Source organism: Prionailurus viverrinus, chromosome A1 (assembly GCF_022837055.1).
Source record: "Prionailurus viverrinus isolate Anna chromosome A1, UM_Priviv_1.0, whole genome shotgun sequence".
NCBI classification, from domain to species: domain Eukaryota; kingdom Metazoa; phylum Chordata; class Mammalia; order Carnivora; family Felidae; genus Prionailurus; species Prionailurus viverrinus.
In genome coordinates, this window is record NC_062561.1 from 212,254,076 (window position 1) to 212,279,644 (window position 25,569).

General features: G+C 38.4%; 1 protein-coding gene across 1 annotated transcript in view; it reads right to left on the bottom strand.

The window, feature by feature from the left end:
* Positions 1-25,569, bottom strand: part of SPEF2 (sperm flagellar 2) — a 189,066-nt gene that overhangs the window by 52,373 nt on the left and 111,124 nt on the right. The window contains exons 25-30 of the mRNA XM_047876214.1: positions 23,122-23,273; positions 19,022-19,202; positions 11,740-11,887; positions 9,777-9,905; positions 8,545-8,683; positions 5,563-5,792 (exon numbers count right to left, since the gene is read on the bottom strand). Of these exons, the coding sequence (XP_047732170.1) occupies positions 5,563-5,792; positions 8,545-8,683; positions 9,777-9,905; positions 11,740-11,887; positions 19,022-19,202; positions 23,122-23,273 (979 nt within the window). The remainder of the gene's footprint in view (positions 1-5,562; positions 5,793-8,544; positions 8,684-9,776; positions 9,906-11,739; positions 11,888-19,021; positions 19,203-23,121; positions 23,274-25,569) is intronic.

Sequence of the window (25,569 nt, forward strand, 5' to 3'; positions counted from 1 at the left end):
GAGAAACAGAGCAGTATCTGTGGCTCTCTCAGAGTCTCTTTCTCCCTGTAACCCACTCACATCATTGGGCTCTAAATATCTTTGATAATCTTTTCCTGCATGTCCTTTTCAAGCCACTTTGAGACTTCACAATCTGGCCACAAGGTCTTTACTGTCCTCAAATACTGCCTCTTTCCCCATCTGGTCTGTTTGCTGTTCCATGAATATGTCATGCATGCAACTTCAAAATCTTAATGTCTACTCTATTTTCCCCTTTGTCTGGAACACCCTGCCCCTGCTTTTCTTCCTGGAAGGTTCCATTCAAAATTCTCCTCTGGGCTAACCCTTATGCTGACCCACAAAGGCAGCAATAACTACTTCCTCCTTTGAATTCTTGTAAAAACCATGTAGCTGAATGATCTAGCTTAGCCACCACAGACAAGAGTTCTGTTTGTGCTTTCTGTCTCTGAGACCAATCACTGAATCTCTGGGTCTCTAAAAGAGGTTCAAAGGAGGGGCCCCTGTCAGTTTTTAGAACAATATTAGAGTCCTGAATAACTAAATGCTGCCTCCCTTGAAGAAGGGATAAGGGTGTAGAATTTGCTGGACTGTGTTCTCTCTGGAGAGCCTCTCAGCAGAAGCAAAAACAGCCATGAACCAAATCTCTATAGACATTACATGGAGTACTGATGGGCTTACAAAGAAAAGGAGTTCTTTTGGTTTAAGTGCGGACAGAGGAACATTGCTAAAGTGTTCTAGTTTCAACAGACTCCAAATTGCTTTCATTGGACAAAGACTGTCTTCATGATGTGCTTGGCACTTGATGCTTAGAGACAAGACGTACCTACTCAGAGCTTAATGCAGTACACAAAATGAATGCTTTTGTTTGGGATGTTTTTGGCCCATGGGGGAGCCATAAACCCTGTGGCTTAATTCTATCAGGTGGTGTTTTTTTGTTGTTTGTTTTTTTTCTGGAAATGTTCCAGGGTAATGGTGTAGGTGCCTATTATGGTATGTGTACCTTCAGGATATCGAGCTAACATTTTGGATAATAATTAGAAGGGTTTGTATCACTATTGTATGACATTACATATTATATAAAAATAAGGTATTACTATAATTATATAATTAAATCACAATGGCTTATATATTACACTTAAATTGCACATTTTATGTTCCAGACACTTTCTAAACACTTAACATATATTAATCACTTTAATAACTCATAGCAGCTCCATTGAAATACCCCATTTTCCAAATGAGGAAAGTGAGTCAGAGAGAGGCTAAATAACTTGCCCAAGATCATACTAATCAATCATTTGATGAATGGTGCCACTGAAAAGAACTGTCTGACTCTTCTTATCCTTGGATGGGTCTTCTTACTCATCCAGCCATGGGTAAGAAGTGAATCAACATGGAAATGCTGGGATGGGGCCTGACACATGGAGCCTGACACCATGCCAACATTGGCTATTGTTATAATTTGGAAGATATTCGCTACATCTCATTCTGTGCTGGGAGTATGCTCGTGGGAATCCCTGGAACAGTCAATGAAAGAATGTCTTGCTGAACCACTGGATGCCTCTTACTTAAGCTGCTCCTAAGAGTCTAAAGTATGGATCTTTGCTGGGTGGCAAGAAAAATGCTAGGATGACAAGTTGTTTCATTGTATTTTGCATGATCTTGTATGATGATCACACATAAGGCCATTTTCTTTTCTGGCCTATTTGTAACGATCATATCAACAAATGATATTTTATGTCTCATGACTACATTTACCAAAGGAGATTTAGAATCATCACAAGTGGCAGAATTTGACCAGGAAAGGAGTGTTGAATATAAGCATTACAATATACAATGCATTTTCAATTTTTCCATTATCTTTAGCAAGGACTATTTTAACAAAGACTTTTATTTTTCAAGTGGGGTAGCCAATACTCAGCAGAAAACTCCTTAAGCTTTAGTTCTTTCCATTTATATACTGATAGTAGTTACTCATAAGTATTTAAGGTCACTTGTTTTACTTAAAGATTATTCATTTCCCTCAATAATTTTATTTTTGTAGCATAATTAAAAGTTACCAAAGTGGAACTTCGGACATTATAAGGAGTGGGCATTACCACTCCTTATAAATTTGCTAAGACATCTTGCTATGAGCCTGGTAATATGATGACTGTTATGTGCAAATATGTTTGCTTTTTTTCCTAGAGAAAATCCATCTGTTCATCATATTTTATCATATTTTAGTGAGCTTTAAAGTTGCATCTTAGATACCATAGGTTACCCTGGCATATATGAAGTCGTTTATGGAAATGATCATGTTTCTTGGCTTAAAAATAATGGCAATTTTCAAGTTCAAGGAAGAAATTCTGTAGGATTGCCCATTTAGAAATGTGCCACTACCAGCCACTTGCTCCAAACTGATCACTTCAACTAAGATGGTCTTTGGCAACTGTAGGGGTCCTAAGGTAAATACAGTGGAAAGTACCATGAAAGATTGATTTCCAATTATCAGAAGGAATATGACAAAAGACTTCACTTAAAAGATGGATGGCGGTGTATCATTTAAGGCACTGAAAACAATTGCAGAGCTGAGGAAGAAATACTAAAGACAGAGGGTCTTTTGGGGGCTCAGGGAGTTGGGGGGAAGGGTGAGTTGCACTTATTTGGCTTCCTCAGGGAGGGGCAACGTCAGGGTTTGCAGCCTGGCTTCAAAAATGTCATCACAGAACTGTGACTCTGGGGTGCAGAAAATGGAATGGAATGATTCTTATTTTACCTTCCCTTTATGACATTAGCAAGAATAATAACAATGCATATGACTTTTATTGATAGACTACCTGATACTGAGCTAAGGTTTTACATGTACTTGAAAAGCAAGCAACAACAGCAATAAATATATGTGTGTGTGTTAAAATAGTATAATTGAGCCAATAATAAAGAGTTTAAACTGATTGCTTATAGACCATAACTCATTTTGAACCGTGAAGTCTCCCAAATTTCACAGTATTATATAGCCTCGTAAGTTCTGCAGTAACTACACCAGTTATTCTTAAATATGTGTCAATTCTCCAGCTCGGGTGGGTGGAGATGGTTTCCAAGACAGAGAAGACCTCCCCATCTGTTTGCCTGTGGTTCATGCAGTTGGGGAACAAGAGGCAAAGCAGTCTCCTGATTCTTTCCCTGAACATCCACACCTATGCCTCTTATCTGCACACTGTCTAGTGGCTGTTCCTCGAACTTTAAATATTCTGTGTATCCCTGCCATCAAACCACTCTTCTTCCATATCCTTCCTCTGAGGTATTATCCCACCAAATTTTCCTGACCAACGTCATTGCTCGCTGATCCTCTTTTGCTCTGCATTCTTGAGCACTTTTAAAAAGTTGATACTCCGTTCCAGAAAGGACCTAAATAGAACTTTATATTTTCTTCTTCGTTACTTTTCAAATTACACTCTGAGTCTGTCAGTCAAGTGGTTTTCCTTTTACATCTACTTTTTAAAATGTATATATAACTATCTCCTGCCTCCCCCGTTTCCTTTCTTCCCTCTTCCTTCCTCTTTCTACCATACTTTGAAAGCTGTTGCATTCTACCATATTCAGAAAACAAACAAATGTATCAGTTGACATATTTTAGTCCCAATGGTTTCTAGAATTAATCTTCTAAGACATACACATGTCAACTTATAGCTGCTATTTGTTATTTGTTTTTAAACTTTTAGTTGAAATGCAGGCTCTAGACTTGAGGTTGGATCCAAGGATGTACCATGGTTATCATCGTGAATACGAAGGTTCTTAAAAAGGGATTAGAAGTGGTTGATAATTTTCAAAATCCACTTCCACCTACTCACATGCCCACAAATGCTTTTAGTTTTGACCTGCTAATTGGATGATTTCCTTCCCATCACCCTAGTGTAGGATTAAGGCAAATTGTATTTCATATTCAGAATCTTTATACATACATCTTTTTTAATGTAAAAAATGGTGTGAATAAAATGAAGAGCAAAAGCAAATTTGAAGAAGGAAATATGTAATAAGAGGGCACTGTGAAACCTATACAAAGGCAAGAGAATGGAATCTGCCTGAACAAAAGAAGGAAGGGATTTCATGGGTTGGGTTTATAAAACTGTGATTTTTTTTTTTACACCTGCTGATGGCTACATTTCCTTCCTGCCCAAATATTGCCAGCCAGAGTTGGTACACATCCACAGCTGCCATGTGTGTCTTTATGTATTGAAGGTGTAGACTTGCTCACGTTGATTAGTTGCACTGACATGTAGAGGTTCTCCCAAGGGGCACGTGGTTACACCTGTTTCACCCAGTGGGCTTAGCAAAGAGGTGTTCAGACTTAGAGTAAAGGAATGCCCTTTTAACTACTGAGATTTGATGTGGGTTTCTAGAAATACTAAACTTAAAATTTTTTTTAAATGTTTATTTATTTTTGAGAGAGAGAGAGACAGAGCGTGAGCAGAGAAGAAGTGGGAGGGAGATACAGAATCTGAAGCACGTTCTAGGCTGTAAGCTGTCAGCACAGAGCCTGATGCAGGGCTGGAACCCACGAACTGTGAGATCATGACCTGGGCTGAAGTTGGATGCTTAACTGACTGAGCCACCCAGGTGTCCCAAAATACTGAACTTTTAAAGAACAAATGAAATCTAATTACTCTGAGAGTGGAATTGTGTTAGTGCTATTGGCTATTCTCTAGAGAAAAGTAATGATTTTCCTATATGTGGATATTGGAAGATAAAATAAACCTGTTTATGAGAGGTGGCTTAGTTCAGTGAGAAGGGGCAAGAACTTTGAAGAGATCTGGATGACATATGACCATAGGCAAAAACTACTTTGTGACTCAGTGTCCAGACCTATAAAATGGAGAGGAGATGCTAATCCTACAGGACCTGTCTGAATTACCTGTGCTATTAAATGATGGAATTCATTAAAGAATATCTAGGAGTAGAAAGAGCCTGTATTTAAAAAAAAGCCTGTGCAGATGCTGTAGAGTCATAATGATAAAATGTGAAGGAAATAAAGAATTAGTGCGCATGAAATACTATGTACATGTATACGTGAACAAATTAATCAGTTAAGCAAATATTTTGTTAACAATTTATTTGTTCTGTTCTTAATCTGTGAAGCACTGAGGAAAAAGGCAAATATGAAAGGGAAATTCTCTCCTCCCTGGTCTCCCTTCACAGATTAGTCAGGGAGACAGAAACACAAACTCATAACCCCAATACAAAGCCTAGACTGGAAGTATATGCAAAGGCTGTCTCTCTCAACTGCCAGACTAAGTAATACTCAAGTTTACCAGCTTTTGGCCAGAGGCAGGGATGGGCCCAAGAGGAGAATTAGCAGGAACGAGGATCACCACACTGCTAAAGTATTACTCACTGTTTTCCTCCTGTTTGTTTAATTCAGATCTACGCTGTATGAAGCAAACGTGTCATAAACTAGAACAGAGCAAGGGCTCATTTTGGTGACACTCAATCCCAGAGGGCTGATTTTACTTGTGAGTAAGTGATTTCCACCCTCATTAGTCTTACCCTTTTTTGTGCTTTTTTCACAATAATTACTTTTCCTACCTTTAGGTGCTATAATTAAGAACTGATCTCGAAGGTTGTCAAGCTGTTCGATGGTCAGGGTGCCATTTTCTTCCTTTTCTACGGGTGGAGGACGTACTGGAGGAGGGGAATCTGGAAAGACTTTTATATCACCATTAATAAAGAAATCTTCTTGGTCTAAATAAAGTTCACTCTGAATTTTTGTCGATGTTTCAATGTGATAGCGAGCTACCTCAGTTAATTTTTCCACACTGAAAATGGAAAAATGAATAGGGTTATCCCCACTAAAAACTATTGGCTTAACAGTATTTGCTTAGTAGACATACACACAAAGTCTACACATCATATAGCTAAGTTAGACAATTCAATCCTCATGTTTAAAAATTCTAATTCTCTTCAAATCCATTTTGTAGAAAGGCAAAGTATAAGTAAATAGAGATTAGAAATAAAACGCATGCTCAAAGAGCTAATAGTCACATTTTATACAAAGCTGAACAAAAAGGGACTTCATAAAATATGGTTTTATTAATATTAGACCATATTTTACTGTGTAAGCAAGATTATATCAAGAGATATATTTCAATCTAAGTATGAACCAGAATAAAGTTATATGGTAGAAAAAACCTGTAAAATATAATTGTTAGAACAACACATTTATTTGGAATCAGGATGAATTATAATGTTAATCAAATTTAATAATGGATTTCTAGAAGAGTGGCTTTTCTCTAACTTTATATCAAGGAATTTGATGTTATTGAAGACACGATTGTCAGAATGGACTTCAATAATATATACCCATTGAAATTGCTTTCTATTTTTACAAATAACAATTCCTAGTTAAATCATGTAGTATAAATAGCAATAGTTAGGTGCAGTAGAAAGAGTACTCAAAGCTGAGCTCTCATCCCAGAATTCTCTGTACCCATGAGTCCTTGGTAATTTACGTAAGCTCTCTGAATTTCCTTACCTTTGCATGGAGCTGATAACACATAACTCCATACCTTATGGTTATTAATGTAAAGCCACACAGGGCATGGATTTAAGTTGAACTGGGGATTATAGTTATGGTCCTAATTAAAGGCCATTTCAAAAGCCAGAGAAGTTTTTACACGAGAAGTGTATAAATATTTATACAGAGAAGTAAAACATTACCGTATTATAGAAAGGATTGTGTTTATATTTCGCAATAAAGATTGGACATTATGGAAAAATCCATTTTTAATCTGCTTTTATGTAACCCAGAACACCAAAATACAGATACTAAAAAAATTTTTTAAATAGTATTAGTTGCTTTCTCTCAAAAGACAACCCTAGATTTCAACTCCAGCATGCTGTGTTGGTGAGTGTCCATATTGCACGTATTATCTAATTAGTTTGTGCCTCGTGGTGGTTGTGTGCTGGTGCAGAGGAGAAGGCACTGGATAGCTATTAAGTTTGCAACCTTGAGTGAGAAGGGCCTACGACCGCAGACCAAGACTGAACGGAGAACCAAGATCTCAAAATGGGTGTGCACCACCTAGTGGAGGTTATCAGGCATACCCTTCTTATGAATGGGAGGAATTAAAAAGTGCCAGGAGAATAAAAAGCAAGATTGGAAGTTCCCAGGGATCTGATAGCTTTCTCTCTCTCTCTCTCTCTCTAGTTTTCTTTTACCACCAGAGTTTTTGCAATAACGAAAACAGAAAGCTGAACAGTCCTAGTTTTAACTTCTTCTGGCTACATTCAGAGGTCAGATACATACACATAATATATATCTGAGAAATTGGAATACATCTGATAAAAATAAGAATTTACTCGATGGCCACATGGATGAGAGCTGTGAATCCTAAGAATTAAGAAGACATGTTCTCATTTGTAAGTGGCAGGCAGAGAACAGAACCGAACATCACTGCTCTGTGATGCTAATGATAACTCACTTGGCTATACAGTAGTAAAATTATTTTAAGCCTTACTGTAATAGTAAGGTAAATAAGCCTTACTGCAACCAGGCTGAGTTATGTGTGTATGTATGTGTGTGTGTGTGTGTGTGTGTGTGTGTGTGTGTTACTATATAGAACAGATATAAAAATCTAGGCTGAAGATTTTACAAGAGAACTTTCATTATGAGACAAGGATTGTAGAGAACAAACTATAACAACTGTCTTGTAGATGGCACTCGTTTCGGAGAACACTTGACATTTATATTCTATGTAGGTAGCAACTTCTAAATCTTCAGTAAATGTTGATTGGAAACTGTAGTGTTCACAGAATCTAGATCTAGTAGAAACCTCTGGAGTTTCCTGGTTGGAGTCTTTCCTTTTATAGATGAAGGCCACAGGTCCCCAAGCAATTAGGCATGCTGCTAATTTGTGGGCAAGGAAGGAGTCCCCAACTCTTGGAGCATCATGTCTCCTGACTTTCAGTTGAGGGCTATTTCTGCTTTGCTGAGCTGCTTTTTTACTGGAGAATTAAGGGAATAAAATGCTCTGCCCCCCACTAGAGATGAAAAGTCTGGAAAAACCTTTGGAACCCAACAGCAAAGCAGTAGTGGGTATTACCCTAACAAGGGAATCAGCCTAAGTGGTAAAACATACCAGTGAATGACTTCTTAATTTCCCATTAATTGGCCCTGACTACTAATGAGCCTGGCATTAGAAAAATGTGAAACATTATCTTATTTATGAAAAATATTTAAAAATAATGCATAATCTTACCTTGTAAACTAAGGTCCTCATTGAGCAGTGTAAAAACCAAACTCAGAAATGATGTGCAAATCTGGCTATTACAATAGGACACTTTGATATGCAACTTACTGTTTGAAACAAGCCAATACAAATGCACATGTGATCCCCTAAAAGGTCAAAATTTCAATTTGCAAATGTAATGCACATTTATAAATGCCTACAAACCTGCCAACTTTGGCCCCCAGGACTTAAAAAAATACATTTTTAAATACACTTCATTAAAATACATTAAAAAATATACATTTTCAAAATACATTTGAAAAGCCTTGCAGTATATTACCTGGCCATTTCATTCAAGTACCTCTCACCAAGCCACTTTTCCATGAGTTTATATACATCAACCACCTTTGTTAGTAAATCTTCAAGGAAAGCCAGTGCTTTCGTCTTTATCAGTTCAAGTCGGAACTGTGTGGCTATCTCTATTTAAAAAGAAAATAAGAATTTAAAAATGTATACATGCATTTTTTAACCAACTAAATTCAATTTTAAACCAATCATGCTTCAGTTTGTCCAGATGTAGGTGCACATTTAATATACGAGTATAGGTAAGTAATACCTGATCTATGTCATTGAGAAAAAAATGTAATGTATGGTAAGGTCATTTGACAGTTTATTTAAACCAAAAGTATAAACTGAGATTTACATTTTATTGCACTTTATAGCAATATACTCTTTGATAAATTGGAATGGGAAAACACAAGTAGATAATTTCTGTATTTCAAAAAAAAGGAAGGTACAAAGTCTCTTGATAATCTCCCTACTTTTAGAAACTTGGGATAGCAATGCCATTGTACTTTGTTAGCACTGGAAAAACTAGGGTAAAACCCATGTGTCCCAGGGCTTATGGCTGCCCCTGGCACACACTATCCACAGACGTGGATTTTACTTCTGAAATAGTTTTCCCATCTTTCTTCTTTGCTTCTTCTACCACCACTGGCCTAATTTGCTAAATTTTCTGATTTTTTTTTGAAGTCCATTTTTAGTTGCATTATATGACAAATGGAAGAGACAGAAGGAGAATATGTCTTGTAAAATCATTGTTATCTACAGAAAAGGAGGCTCTTGAACATTATTGATTCATGACTGGCTCTTCTTGGCCTCTGTTCCCAAGAACTCACTTTCAGGGCCTGTTAGCCTTTAGTTAGCATTTATTTTCCTAGTGAGAGGCCTTAATTATTCTTAGCATATAAAACCACCAACACACGTGGTCCTAAGCCTTCTCACACTGACTCTAACATATTCTTTTTGTTTCTGTTCTTTGAGATTCTAATTATTGCTGGTGTTCTCCTAACCCCTTCCCAAATTTTCTTTGTTTCTTTTTGAGATCCCACCTGACAATTATAGAACAGTCAAATCTAGCCCTCGTGTGGTTTTATGAAAACAACCAGCTAAATGTATTTTTCCATTGCTTTGCTTTGTGTTCTAGACACAACTTGAGCCAGTCATGGGCTGTTGGTCCTACTGGTCTATTTTCCACTGAAAAGTATCATCTTGGTTTTTTTCAACTGCTACCTTCAAACTGCAGGGCAGCAAGGTGTTCTTCCTTGATTTTGAGCATCAGTTCCTTTTTCCTTTCCATTTCGGCAGTCTGCTCTGGTGACACTGTCATGGGTGTGGCTTCTGCTATTGGCGGCGATTTACCTAAAAGGACAGTGGAAGGTGCCGGCATGCAAGTATCCACACAGCTACTCGGATAAAATGAGAACGAAGAGAAATGTGCAGGTCTGTAGTAAACCTCTTGTGATTTGCAAAGGACCAACCCTGGCCCTGACTGTGAGTTTGAAATATTGACCTTTCCTTGAGAATTCTCCAGGTGGCATCTCGGCTAGATGCATATAAAAATGCCCCATTTGTGTAGCATCATGGGAAAATGAAGTGGTACTAGATTCCAAAGAAGGTGTGATTCAAAGCCTGGGGACAGAAATTAGCAAACCACAACATAGCATGGATGCCATTAGTCACTTGCGAAAGCACCGCTCCATACAAGGCACCAGTGTGAGCCAAGTGTTTCCCAGATCCTCATCAAGAAAAGACCAGGGAATAACCTCCAGAAGATATGGCTGAAATGAGGCTCATGGTCAAGAATCTGTAATCTACTGAACAATCTTTTCAGTAGCACTTACCTACAAGTACTTCAGTGATTACATAAGAGAAGTAGAAAATAAGCATTTGTCAGCATTTGTCAGAGAATTTGCCCTTGCGAAATGGCAGTGTGATTCCAGCTGAAGGCCCCATTCACGTGATTCTACTTAGTGCGGTAAATCTGTCTTGAAGGTCTGACCCCAATGGGTTCAAATTTTGTGAAGAGGAGATAATTGTAAACAAAGAAACTGTAATAAAATGTAACGGCAATAGTAGACGTGTGTATTAAGTTACAGGTGAAAGAACACTTAATCTTGCTGGATTTCTGTTTTATCGTCTGTAAAGTTAAGGGACCGGACTCAGCCATTTAGCCATTAAGGTAAACTGAAGCATGTCCTTCAAATGCTGCTTCTTTCTTTCATTTCTACCATCTGAGATGGACCATGTGGTGTGTTTTTTTACGCAGTGCTATTCTTGTCTTTACTTCAATGTCCCCCCCCACCCCCCGCTCTCCCCGCCCGCATCCTCAGTGCTTCCATCTCACTCCCGCTCAGGATTGCTTAAATGTACTCTGGGAAGTGCTTCCCTACCCCTCAGATGGAGTAGGTGACCTTGCTCTCAAGGTCACCTGTGCCTTCCCAACTAAAGAACAATGACTGGCCAAATGTCTGTCTCTGCCGATAGACTAGATTTCCATCAGGGCAGGGACTGTGTTTTTGTTCTTGTTCAAGTTCATCATGGTGTCTTTAGCACCCATCATAGTGTGCTGCTAGCAGCTGCCTAACAATCATGTCATGTCATGAGCAACTGACTACGGAGGTGACTTCTGCTCACATATTTCTGTCTCTTCCTCTCTTGCCTCAACTTACCTTAAATATGTACGGGTGGGTAATGTTGGCGGCAGAGTTTATCCCCAAGGTTGACGGGAGGTCTCTCCCAGCCCGAGTTTTCTCTCACCTCTATTTTCCATCATGTCTCCAAGACAGAGATTAGGCAGGAGGCCTCCAGGAGAGAGGTACTTGCTTACATTAAACTAGAAACCTGAATTCAACCTGAAACTTACATCCACATAATCACTTTTCACCCAAACTTGTCTCGGGTACTGCAGCCCCATTGAGCACACTTTTCAGATGACATATTGTCATCTTGGCGTTCTTCTAGCATGTTCCAAACTGTTTTTGAGGTTTGTTTTATCTTGGAGACACTTGACTATTTGGATAAGCAAGTTAGGTGAGACAGGTACACGGTATGATCAGCCAGCTGACACCACAGGAGCCCGAGTCTCTAAATTAAACCTAACAAAGAGTAGCTTTAATGTGTCTGCTTAAATGTTTGTGTTCTACCAAGGAGAGGCGTAAGCATCCACAGTTTTGGATGCTAAAACCAGGAATACCTTTTGCTTTTTTGTCTGCCTTTTTTTTCTTGGGTGGTTCATTTTTGACTTTTTTATTTGTACCCATCTGAGGAGATTTTTCTTTTGTATCTGTTGGCTGGTTTTCCTTTTCTTCTTCCATGAGCCTCTGATGAATTTCAGCAGCCACCTGGTTGTATAAGAGCAATATTTTAATTAATGAAACACTTAGGAAATATGGTAACTGTTTGGATTGAGTCATCACTCAATTCCACTGAAGCCTCATTCTATTGCAAACAATCATGCCATGTATTCAATCTTTATGGAAAACACACTTTGGTGTCTGTGACAGTGTCATGGTTATGCTTTTAAAAAGCTTCCTTTTTAATCTCAGACTCTGGATTTAGCCCCCTCCCCACTCCCCATTCTTCCAAGTTCCTGTTATCTCTTGGCCTTCAACCCAGGGCATTCTCCTATATCAATGTTTCTCACCTTTTATTATTATTATTATTATTATTATTATCATCATCATCATCATTATTAGACTCCCCTACAGAGTTCTAAGACAGATTTTCCTAATAGCCCCCTCCATGAAATTTTAATGTTCCAAAGTGTATCTATGTATTTATGCATACTTGTGCTTTATACATAAAATGGGTGAGAATTTCTCAGCCCCCCCCCCCAACCAAGTTTTGGGAATGCATGTCCTATATTGATTGGGCTCCCAGACACTTGGATGCTGGGCTTCCATTCTACTCCAACACCAGCCTCATCCAGGAAGTGCTCATGAGAATGACCTGTCCTGCAGGCTAGCGTCCCTTCTAGTGTCAGCTTCCTCCACTCGGGGCACACTCAGCCTTCAGCCAACTCAGCAACCCCTCCTTTTACTTGCACAGGTGTCCTGCTTTGAGAGGTTAGTTGTGGGGCCACCCCAGAAGAGCTGAGGAATGGGGAGGGTGGGGTGCTGTTGGGTCCCGTCCACATCTCCTCTGAGGCTCTGTGCTTCAAGCAGCAGGAATAACTTGTCTTGGGGACATGCCTGCAGTTTCAAAGGCCGGACCTTATGAAGTGAATCCAGCTGCCCCTGGAGAGGTGAAGAGCACTTAGGGGTGTAGCCCTGAGAAAGGAGAGTGTGGAAAAAAGACTCCCGAAAGGGAGAAAGCAAACCTGCACACACCAAGGTGGCAGGAGCAACATATGGTTGAAAACCTAAAACCTCAATAAAGCAATTGGTGATGAAATGGGGGTCATGACAATTTATTTATTAAAGTGTTTACTGTGTCCAAACCTGATGTTATCTCTGGGGCGGACCGAGCGAGGGGCCAAGAGGAGAAGGAGGAAGTTGCTTGGAGGTGAATAGAAAGATGAATAAGGCACAATCTCTCCCCTCAATGACACTTCGTCTTGGCAAGATACACCAGCCAGTGCCTGCTCAGCCAGAATTCCTGCACACTTCCCACCCCAGGGCTTGGCATATAACTGTCCCCAACTGTTCTCTGAATGTGAAGTGTTGCCCAATCTTCCAAATGGGCTTTAAGCAGCTTCTAGCACCTGCTGTGCTCATAGAGGATGCCAAGGAAATACTTATTAATAGATGGAATTTCTTCTAAAATAATCATATTCCACAGAATATACCCACAGCTTCCTTAAAATCAGTGGAGCCCTGGAGAAATAGTGAAAGGTTTCAGAGAACAAGGTTTCAGTGTGTGTGTGTGTGTGTGTGTGTGTGTGTGTGTGTTTAATTAGATGCCCTTAATCCACAAAAATGGATTTCATGATATCTACTGTACTTTCAAATTCTTGGTAAAGCTGAAAGCAGACTTGTTAACATCCCCCCACTAAATTGCAAGCAATTTGTTTTTGAATTTGTTTTTGCAAAGCACAGTAAGTTAGCAATTTTCTTTAAAATTGGATGTCTCTCCTTTATAAACAATCTTGTGGTGGTGGTGGTGATGGTGATGGTGATGGTGATGATGATGATGATGATGATGATAATTATCATCATCTGCATATTTTTGGTCCATTTCCCTCAAAGACCTCTGGGTCTCTTTCAAAAATTAACATAATTCACAATACATCCAGCAATCTACCTGTAAGCCCAAAGAAACTCTAGAAATAATGTCTTGACATTGTGGGTGTTAAATATGACTTGTTTCTTTGAAATCATTGCATACCTGCTAATTAGAAGAAAGTTTTTCTGAAAATTAACATAGCACACTAAATGGGTAGCCCTTGGTAAAATTGCTATGTAGAAAAAAAGCCTGTTTTAAAGTGCTCTTATTTCAGCTGTGTTAATCTCTGCTGGTACCGTTTTCCCTGCAAGTTTGCCGAATCACACCTGTCTCACTTGAAACTTAAAATTTGATGAAGGTCATGTAACATCAATGCCAAGAAAATCCATTAGAAACATAAAATCAGGATTCAAATATAATTATTAGGAATACAAATTAGATTAGTAATTAGTAAACTTTTCTCCTATGCTTTCTATGTGGTTTTTTAAAGTCTGCAAGGGGGGCGCCCAGGTAGCTCATTTGTTTAAGTGAGCAACTTCTGCTCACGTCATGATCTCACGGTTCGTGGGTTTGAGCCCTGTGTCCGGCTCTGTGCTGACAGTTCAGAGCCTGGAACCTGCTTCGGATCCTGTGTCTTCCTCTCTCTGCCCCTCCCCGCTCATGCTCTGTCTCTGTCTTTCAAAAATGAGTAAACATTAAAAAAAATAAAGTCCATAAGAAAATGGTACAATTTTCAATAAATGTTCTAACGTCATGACTTATTATATTTACAATTTCTAAAACACTTTCGTATATATTATTTCACCGGATCTTTCAGCCATTCAAGAGTGGAAAAGTGTGTGGAATGTCTCCCATGTTACAGATAAGGAACTGAAGGCTAAGATAGGCTAGGTAATTTCTGTAAAATCACACAACCGAGAGAGGTTAACTTTGTGCTGTATGATGATCTTCGTGCTATATGATGCTCTTTCTAATAATGTAATATTTTACCAAGTCATTTTCCCTAGGCAATTCTGATGGGATTTCTAAGACTTGTAAATTACTTATGTAGCTCAAAAAGAATAATAATTCTTTTTTTTTCTTGAACTCCTAGATCTGGTTTCCCACTCTCTGGTGTTTGGTCATTGTAATCTTGCAGTGATCACTATGGTCATTGCCATCATCATCAACAGTGACATCAGGATCATCGGTATAGCAGCAGACTGTGCTGAGGGATTTAGTGTCATATTAGATGTGGGCACGATGCTAGGTGCACAGTACATAAAAAGTTTTAGAACCCAGTTAAGTATTCAGAGAAACAACTAACGAGATAAAAATGACAAACAATGACATAGATAGTGAAAGCCGAATGCTTGGGGAGACAATATTGCTACAGGGACTGGAAAAGCACATGATCAGAGAAGCAAGGCCTTCAAATAGGCAGCCAACTAGTCAGGAATCAAAGCAGGAACTAGCTCTGAAGAATTATAGAAAACATACAATTAAGCAAATAGAAGGAAGGAGGAACATATTTTAGGAGACAAAGATGACATTAGCCAAGGCATTGAAATTATTAATGCCCATGAAATATGTAGGAAGCAATATCTAGTTCGTTTATGAGAGGGTTTGATGAGTTGGTTCCAGCAAGATAGGGAGCTCTGAGCCTCTGGGTCAAGGGTTTAGGATTCCATGGTGGCTACCGGAGGTCATCACACTACCCCATTTTCCTCTTTGATCAATAACAGAAGATCATTTCTGTAGCTTATAAACATCATATGCTTTTTTTTTAAAATATAAATCAATCCTTTTCCTTCATCTGGATCATTTTGCCCTTATAAATATAAAGTAGCTATTGAGATACTTGGGGTATCTACCATCTACCATCTTTCTATATGCTTTCTGTTTGTATTGTTTGTTTCTAAATCTTTTTCTGTTCCTTTTTTTTCTTCTGTTGGATTGAATATTTTAAATTTATTCACTTTTTTTTTCCTATATTAGTTTGGAAGTAACACACACTAATTCACTTAGTGGCTACTCTATGCATAACACCTTGAATTACTGACTAAAAAATATGTAGACTTTGATAAGTTAACAATTCATGATATAATTCCTGGAGTAACCATTAGGAGAACAGTAATAGAATGCACTACTTCCAAAAAAGTCAGGGGAAAAAAAGCAAGCAAGAAAAAATAAAGGACAAAAATGAGAGGATGAACAAAGATATATCATGTAAACAATATTTAAAAGTATAATTTCCAAAAAAGCATTATAAAGAAGATTAACTCCTAGTAAGAAAAGGTTCAGCTCATCAGGCTTTTCTTTTTTTTTAATGTTCATTTATTTTTGAGAAAGGGAGGGAGAGAGAGAGTGCACACAAGCAGGGGAGGGGCAGAGAGAGAGGGGAGACAGAGGATCCAAATCAGGCTCTGCACTGACAGCAGAGAGTCCGATATGGGGCTTGAACTCCTGAACCATGAGATCATGATCCAAACCAAAGTCAGATGCTTAACTGACTGAGCCGCCCAGGTGCTCCCAGGCCCAGATAGCTTCTTGAATTCCAACTTCCTCAAACTTTTCTAAAGAATAAAAAGAGAAGAAACATATCCTGACTTGATTTATGAAGCTAGTATTACCTGGATGCTAAAAGTTGACAAGGCTAGAATGAGAAAGAAAGATTATAGAATTTTCTCACTCATGAACAAAGATTCAAAAATCCTAGGCAAAGTATTAGGAAGCAAATCCAGCAATATGTAAGAACAATGATGCTTCATTATAATATTGGACTTATTCCAGGGAGGCAACGTAAGTCTAATATTGGAAAATTGACCAATATGATATTTAACATTAATAGAAAACAGAGAAAAGAATCATATGACAATTTCAATATATGTGGAAAAAGAATTTGTTAATACATTTATGAAAACCCCTCAAAGTAAGCTATAAATGAAAAGAAATTTCCATAATCTAATAAATATTATCTTAAAAAATCTATGGCCAACATTTTTGTAAATTTTGACAAGCTGATTTGAAATTTTATATGGAAAGGCAAGGAGCCAAGAAGTGCCAAAATACTCTGGACAGATGACAAGGTGAGAAGATTTGCTCAGTTAGATAAATAAAGGATATGACAAATAAAGGATTGACAGTTTTCAGTACAAATATGGAAAAATAGAGCAATGTGACAGAACTAATTTATGATATAAGGTTACCTAATTTATGACAAAGATGATACTGCCATGAAATGGGGAAAGATTTTGGCATTACCTACGAAAACTGAAGTATTATGTATAGTATTATCTACTGACATCAAAGCTAGCAAATACTCTTAGATATATATCCAATGGTTGTGTGTGCATATGTGCAGCAGTGGGCAAGTACTAGAATGTTCATAGCAGGGCTATCCATAATGGCACACACTGGAAGCCCAAATGTGTATTCGTAGCAGATCAGTTAAATAAACTGGGATAAGTTTATATAATGAAACAATATACAGCAACAAAAATGAATGGACTACAGCTACACTCAATAACATAGAATGAATCTCATAAATAATGTTGAGCAAAAGGAAACACAGAGACAAAAAGTAGGAGTCCATGTATGTAAAGCTCAAAAGCAAGGTAAGTTAAATTCTTCTGTTAAGAAATACAGACTAGGGGCGCCTGGGTGGCACAGTCGGTTAAGCGTCCGACTTCAGCCAGGTCACGATCTCGCGGTCCGTGAGTTCGAGCCCCGCGTCAGGCTCTGGGCTGATGGCTCAGAGCCTGGAGCCTGTTTCCGATTCTGTGTCTCCCTCTCTCTCTGCCCCTCCCCCGTTCATGCTCTGTCTCTCTCTGTCCCAAAAATAAATAAACGTTGAAAAAAAAATTAAAAAAAAAAAGAAACACAGACTAGGGAGATAAAACTGTTATGAAAATCAAGGCAATGGCTAGCAAAAAGGGAGATGGGGCTTCCGTGTTGTAGGGATGAAGGGGGTTAGGCCTGGGAAGGGGCACAAGAAGGACTTGGTAGGTGCCGACCTTTCCCACTTCTACTGTGTGGTGGTTCCACCAGTGTGTACTTCAGGTGCGTTCATCAAGCCGTGCAGTTTTAGGTTGTGCACTTTGCCAAAACTCACATTAAATGTTTTTATAGAAGAAGCAAGATAATGACAGGAATCTACAATCACTTTTGAGAAGGAGAAACGAAAGAAGGAACAAAAGGAAGAGAGGGAGAACGGAAAGGAGGCACTGAGGCTGCTGTGAGATAGACCAGAGAAAAGAACCCTCGAGGCAGAGCGGCCAGGAAGGGACTCGGGAAAATGCGAGTTGACTCCTGGCTCTGAGACCCTGGGGCAAGCTCCTCTTCTAACTCTTCCACAAAATCTTTTGGAAGGTTGACACTGCCTCTTGTTTGGATGGGATATTTCAAGAAAACTCAAAGAAGGCTTGGCCCAGAATGAGAACAGAACCACACTGGGCACCCAGGCCTGGAGGATGAAGGAACAGGGGCCATCCAAGTTAAACTCTGTGTGTACCTTCTTTACAGGGTGAAGCTTCTACTTACATTAAAGTTCTCTGGACACTTTTCCCTTCTCTTCTGATTTGGTACAGGCCCCCTGCAGGCAACGACAATTATCCCTTTGCCTCCCAGTGAAGCTGGAAAGGACTGGAACTTTGAACTCCTACAGTTCTAGGTTCAAATCTCCTCTTAGACACTTACCTGTTAAGTGACCTTGGCAAAATTTTTTAACCTTTCTGGATCCCCATTTTCCCATGATAAAGAGGATAATACCCCATAGGTAACTTATGTTAACCAGAGGCCTATAGGCCAAATGTGTGTATTACCTGGCTCTGTAAAGTTTTGCAAACTTGATTATTTCTAACATGTTTAAATGAGTAGGCTTCACATACAAAATTTGAATTTCTGGCTTTTCTTGAAAAATTGGAAGATCTGTCCATACTGGGCCTCATCCTTAAATGGCAAAGTTGGTTAGGGTGGAATAGCACACTCTTCTTTAGGAGTACAATTTCCACTTGGCCACAGTCCCACCCCTCCCTATTGCATTATATTTGATATACGTCGTTGACTTTTCCTGATTGGCCCTTTGGCCTCTGTACTTGGAACGTTGGCCCAGCACAGAAAATAAACTACATGTTGGTTTACTCCATTCTTGATCATATGTATTTGCTGACTGAATCGTTTCAATTCTTATTTCTTTCAGAAAACAAAACAAAACAGTTCCTGAAGGTATAAAGTTATACAACATGGTGTAAACTTTCTACTCAGAGCATACTAGGAACATTGGTACTTAGTGAATGGGTTTTGCTGAAAAGGTAGTAACAAGCACTGCTTACCATGTGAGATATTGCTAAAGAAGCTTGCTGCCAGGTGTCCATTAGCAACTTCTCATCTGCCTCAAAGTTCGACTCAACATTTTCCAGTGAGTAATCAATCTTGCCCTTCAGTATGGTTTTTGTTTTTGTTTTGGACGTAGCTGAATCCGGGGAAACGCATATTCGAGGAATTAGAGGAATTCTTTGAAAAACAAGCAAACCAAAAGGAAACATAAATGTTTTACATAACAGAATTCTCTCTTTATGACCATGTTATTTTGGAAATCTTGTTGTCTTGCTTTAATCTCAATTTTCAAAGTCGTGCTGGAAGAACTCTTCAAATGAAGACTATAAAAGACTATATTCACATTTTAATAGTCTTATTAACAAGAGGAAACTAGAAACAAATAGTAACAAAACGTAATTTTTACGTTTATTCTCAGTAATCACGAGGAGGGAAATTAAACAATGGCAATTATGAAGAAGTGCAATTTTGAAATTTAGCCAGGGCATAAACTTCTAACAAGGAACAAATCAGTCATGGAAAAGCAAACCAAATAAAACTGGGCATCACTCCTTCAAGATGACTAGTATCATTTGGCTTCTTGAAGTGGAAAATTAAAAATCAGGATATGAAAGATGTGAGGTCTGCAAGGGGGAATCCCATGGAGGCAACAAGGTTTTGATAGTGGGTGGGACAGATATCCAACAAACCTCCCTAGTTTAGAGTAGGGATAATGATGGCCTCTCTTTGATTTGTAAAATGCTTTGGGAACACGAAGTTAAGCTCTCCCTTCTTTCAGCCTTATTGCTGCCCCTTTGTAGAAATTTTAGATCTGCCTCTGGGAACATTCTCTCCCCGAAGGACTCCCAAATCTCAAAGGCTAAGAGAAGCAGGTAGAGATCCCCAAAGCAGAATGCTTATTATGACTGGTATCCACCCTGGTGATACAAAGTGCAAAGAGCCCTCAGCTTGGGCACAGAATGGGGGTGGGGAGAGAAGCTCCAGCTCTGACTTTGCTGAAACCTGAGGAGTCAGGAGCCATAATAGGAACAAGCATTTGGTTTGGCAGACTCAAACTGCTGGGGAATAGATTGTTGATCCAGAAGGCTGATTGGGAACTCCATCAAACAATTAGCTTGGTCTAGTTTTGAAGCATTAGATGTGGTTTCTTGAACTTGGCTCTTTGATTCTTATAGTACTTGGAGGGGGTGTGCTAAGGTGCTTCAATGCCGCATACATCTACCCACAGGACAATTTACATTTTAACAATCAAGTAATGCTAAATCTGTCGCTGAAACACTGAAATTCATGTGTCTAACAAGTTAAGGTAAAATTTGTGTGATCATCTCTAAATGTTTAATATAGTCCAACAAGCATTTCCTAACACCGTGCTTTGGAGGACAGCAGTGGTGGCATATCATTTAGAAATAAAATTTGGGGTTGGAATTCATTTAGTGGAAAAAATTCTGGCCTAGCTATAGTTCTGTCACTATCAATAGATACAAACTGGGGCTCCTTTCTGAAGTTCCTTCCCTTGAATAATACAAACATAAGACTACTACTATTACTGTTGTTACTAATTCTTAGCAACCGCTAATTATTAGTTATTCATCAATTATTATTTACTATTATGTTGTTGTTGTTACAGGAATAAAATAGACAGCTATGTGAAAATGCTTGACAGTGTGCTTGCTTCCCTTATATATGTTAAAGAGACTGTAGCTGATTGGTTGATTGGTTGATACATTGATCGAGAGTTTTAGTAGATACTCAAAGCAGTGATTTGAGGTTGAGATTGGTGCACAGTTGTTTTGCAGAAAATAAGAACGGCCTGTTCTTTTGCCTGTTTTATTCTGCTAACCAACTTTAATAGCTTCCCCAATATGCCTAACTTGCTATTTTGTGCTAAGAACAGAATGCACTGCTACCATAGACATTGGAACTTGGCCTCTTTAAATGGCTCTGATGGTTCATATTGCCTGTGGAATTTTTTATTATTGGCTTTTCAAAGTTCTCTTTCAGCAGCTTGCTGAGTTACACATTTCTCTTGTATTTGTACCAAGAAGTAGGTACAAACTTTCCTTCTTGTATTTTCCTGCTTACACGTGGGCATGATTGGGACACAGTGGGATTAGATGGAGGAAATCTAGAGAGAAGAAATGGGTCTCAGATCTTATGTATAACCATATTGTGTTCAGGTCATTTCAAATCCTTCTTGGTACATGGGATGATAAAACAAAGCAAGGACATGCAACACTTATCATTAAAATAGTGCATGTAAGTTATTGTTATAACATTCAATAATAATAGTCACCACTTATTGAGATTATTGAGACTAGATCTCAAGTCTTCTGATTCCCTAACGTGGTCCTCAGTGCTTTGAAGATTTCATTTTCTGTAATGTTCACAACAGCCTTACTTTATAGATAAGGAAACCAAGGCTTAAGAGAGTTGGGGTGACTTTTCCCCCAAAATAAATTATTTTAATTTACTCACATACACCTAGTAAGTAACAGACCCAGGACTGAAACCAGATCTGTCTGTCTTCAAAACATATTCACTATACCATATTTAATCTTTAAGAAAGCTTATAAAGTACACATAGTACTTTCCAGCTACAATACATATCATATCTTTGGAGATCTAAATTTAATGTTCAGCATGTGTATTATTCTTATTTTATTTTATTTTTTTCAACGTTTATTTATTTTTGGGACAGAGAGAGACAGAGCATGAACGGGGAGGGGCAGAGAGAGAGGGACACACAGAATCGGAAACAGGCTCCAGGCTCTGAGCCATCAGCCCAGAGCCTGACGCGGGGCTCGAACTCACAGACCGTGAGATCGTGACCTGGCTGAAATCGGACGCTTCACTGACTGCGCCACCCAGGCGCCCCAGCATGTGTATTATTCTTAAAATCTAACTTCTTTTTTTTTCCCCTCTTCGTATTTATCGATTCTTATTTTCTCATGACCTCCTTATGGGTCATGAGAAAATATTACTTTAATTCTTAATGCTATTTTATTAGCTTATTTTAATTAATCATTTAATTTTAAGGATTTTTAATTTTATTTTTGTTACCTTAATTTATTTTAATTCTTACCTTTTGCACATTTAACGTTTTACAGTTGAGACCCACATCATAGGAATTGCTACTACTCCCACTCCCTATTTCTTAAAAACATTTTTTCTATTTGCTCATAGCTTCTCTGGGTTTGGGATCTTGCCCTTCCCCTGCCCCCACCCATTGGGTCTATAAAAGCAATGATTTACAAACTTTTGTATTGCATGGGAGTGTTTGAAAATATAATTCTTTATTCTCTTGCTCTGGCAGGAATCTGATGTTAGGCTATTGACAAGTCTTTCAGTCTCATGAAGTCATGATCACATATGACTGAACCTTCACTGTTTCTCAATTATGTTTACCTGTAAAAGAAGAGTCATAACCTCTTCCGTTTTCATTTACATGTAACACACACACACACACACACACACACACACACACACAGTGCTTGGAACCTTTCATAAAAGTGGTAGAGATTCATGATTCCTTATTGAAAACCCTTGGACCAAAAGTTTTCCAGAATTGAAAATTTATATATACTATCCCCAGCAGACTCCATTGGAAGCACTTCATAATAAAATGCACTATACTTCTGCAGCAAAGTGAGTAAATAGTCACCATAATTTAGATAATAATGCATATCAGTAGTCTTAAGTTGAAGTTAGAAAATTTTTCACTTTTTAGAGCTTTTTTGGATTTTTGATGTGCAGATACAGAAGTGTGTGTGTGTGTGTGTGTGTGTGTGTGTGTGTGTGTGTGTTTTAATGTTTATTTATTTTTGAGAGAGACAGAGACAGAGTGTGAGCAGGGGAGGGGCAGAGAGAAAGGGAGACAGAATCCGGAACAGGCTCTAGGCTCTGAGCTGTCAGCACAGAGCCCGACGCGGGGCTTGAACCCACAAATCGTGAGATCATGACTTGAGCCGAAGTCAGACGCTTAACCAACTGAGCCACCCAGGCACCCAGGAGTGTGGTTTTTATTAGCAGTATTCAACTTAAAATCACAAATTTTTAATTCAAACCAAGTATAGTGGAACACGATAGCCTGCCTTACCTATGTTGGCTTTCTGAAATGTCTCTAGTATCCACTTGGACCAATGGGACTCGAGTAAATCTCTTATTGTCGTCGATTGGGATTTTGCCTTCCATTCCCCTGTAATAATCTTGAAGGAATCTCTTTGTATCTTCGAAACGGTTCAATTCTGCCTTTAATAGCAAAATGACTGTCAATACCCAAGAATGAGCAAGCTGATCTGTACATATTTCCCATCTAAGTTCTGTAAGCATTATTTTAAAATATTTCAGTTGAAATCAATTTTCTGGAAATTAAGAAAGAGAATTAGCTATAAGTGTATATCTAAAATGTCATAAAAATTAAAGATAACTGGTGACTTTGTGCTCTCTGTACTCATTGAGTATAATTCCACTTAAGAAGATGGCATTTCTATGCCTCTTGATATTGTGACAAAAGATTACAGTATGTATGATGCCTGAAGTAGTGTATATTATGCATTATTTTGACATTAAGAATTCCTGTGTCCTGTATATTCAACCAACCGATACATTAACAAATACGTGAATGTCTTCTACCAGAGGTAACAAATTAGTTGATTTGAGAGATGCCAAAAATAGGATAAATACATACACAGATGCAGATACAAAAACAAAAAATTGAAGTACAAAATAAGAGACTAGGTTTTGGTCCTCTAGGACTAGGAAACATAGTTGTGGAGAAATGACATGGGAAGGCAAAGTGGTAACAGATAGTTCTCTCTTCACAGTTTCTGTTCTTGCTCAATAGGTGTAGAATATGAGATCATTCCTCCAGGCTCACAGCAAAACCCATCTGTTGACTTTGCCAGTACTGCCTTGAGCAAAATGGAGAACACAGAGGAGTTGGTGATAAGTCGAGCATCAGTTATTCACAAGGGACTCCTGGCCAGCCAAGCCATTTCCCTTTGCAGTAATGAGGAAATGCATGTATAGTGAGTGCCAAACACACAAATGTAGACCATGAGTTTTTCAGCCCATTCTCCCATTAGGTCTCAGAGAAGTTGGCATGTTCACACTGATCTTTGGTAGTATAAACATGACATCCAGACTTTGCTTTGATTAGTAGGGCTACTTAAACCAGTACCTGAGGGCCTAAAGATCTTCTGCAGAAGTATTCCATGATACATAGTTAATTATAGAAAGCATCTTTTCCAAAAAGAACAAAACTGACCTAGTGTTCAAAGCCCTTAGCTGAACCTAACCCAAGGATACTCATGAATATTTGTCAAGCAATTAATGTTGCCATTTATTTCTTAAAACATTAAGACATAGTCTGGTACTGACTGCCACATTCACAGTTTAGAATAAATAAAGGCTTTCACACTGTAGTCTACAACAGAAGACAAAACCAGTTTCAATAGATTTGTTTTTGATACAAAAAAGGGTAAGCCAAAGTGCTCCTGAAAGTTGTCTTGCACATTATTAAACTTTTCCAGGCAAATGACCGAAACAGGAAGATGTTCACTTGGTTAAACTGAGTCTATATTATAAAACAAAATTGCCATTCATATATTGTTTTAAATTATCGAGCATGTTTTAAATATTTGGATTTTAAATATAAACGTACATTGAACTTTTCAAACTAGTATTTTGAAATTATTAAGAAAACTAAATATTTTTCTTTTCTTGCATAGCAACCAAATTAAGTTTTAAAATATTCATATATGGACAAATCTCACAGTGTGATAATAAATGTTTGCATTTGTCGTGCTGAGACACAGAATCCTAGTTTTGAAGAGAATGTTAGAAAATCATCTAGCACAGCATTTTCTAAAATTTATTGTGTAGAAAACTTGTCCTGTAGACTGTTAATGAGTACCCTGCCGGAGATAAAAACAAACAAAAACTTTACAATGTCGAATAGTTTCAGAAATGCTGGGTTGACTTATCAAAAAGTTTCTTTATGGCAGGCCATCATGGTGTCCTAATATGTCAATATACTTGTCCATCTCCCAGGGGAAAGGGAAGTGTAGAGTATTTTGTACTTCCCAATCTCATTTGATTGCTGAGTCCTTTTCTGTGAACCATTGTGTAAAACTAGTGTTCCATGGAACCCACTTTGGGAAATGCTCATCTAGCTGTTTGTTACTCAGTACTGCAGGCCCTTGAAGACTTCACAAGGATTCTTTCCCCTAGCCCTCCATAAACATGTGCAAACTTCTGCTTATGAGTTTCTTTGTCCAGCAGCTCAGTTGCTTCCAAAGTCTGTTATTTGACAGACAGTTCTAATCGTTAGGTTCTTTCTTCATTTATCAAACTGACATCCACTTCCTGAGAATTCCATCTTTGGTTTTTATAAGAATCCTATTGATCCAGTGCAGAATGAGTTTCCTTGCTATTCCATGTAGCAGGCCTTCAACTATCTGAGCAGTGTTGATGATACAACGGTGATTAGGAGCACTGGTTTGGGAGTTAGGCTTCCTCAGTCCCAATCCCTGCTCTCTCACTT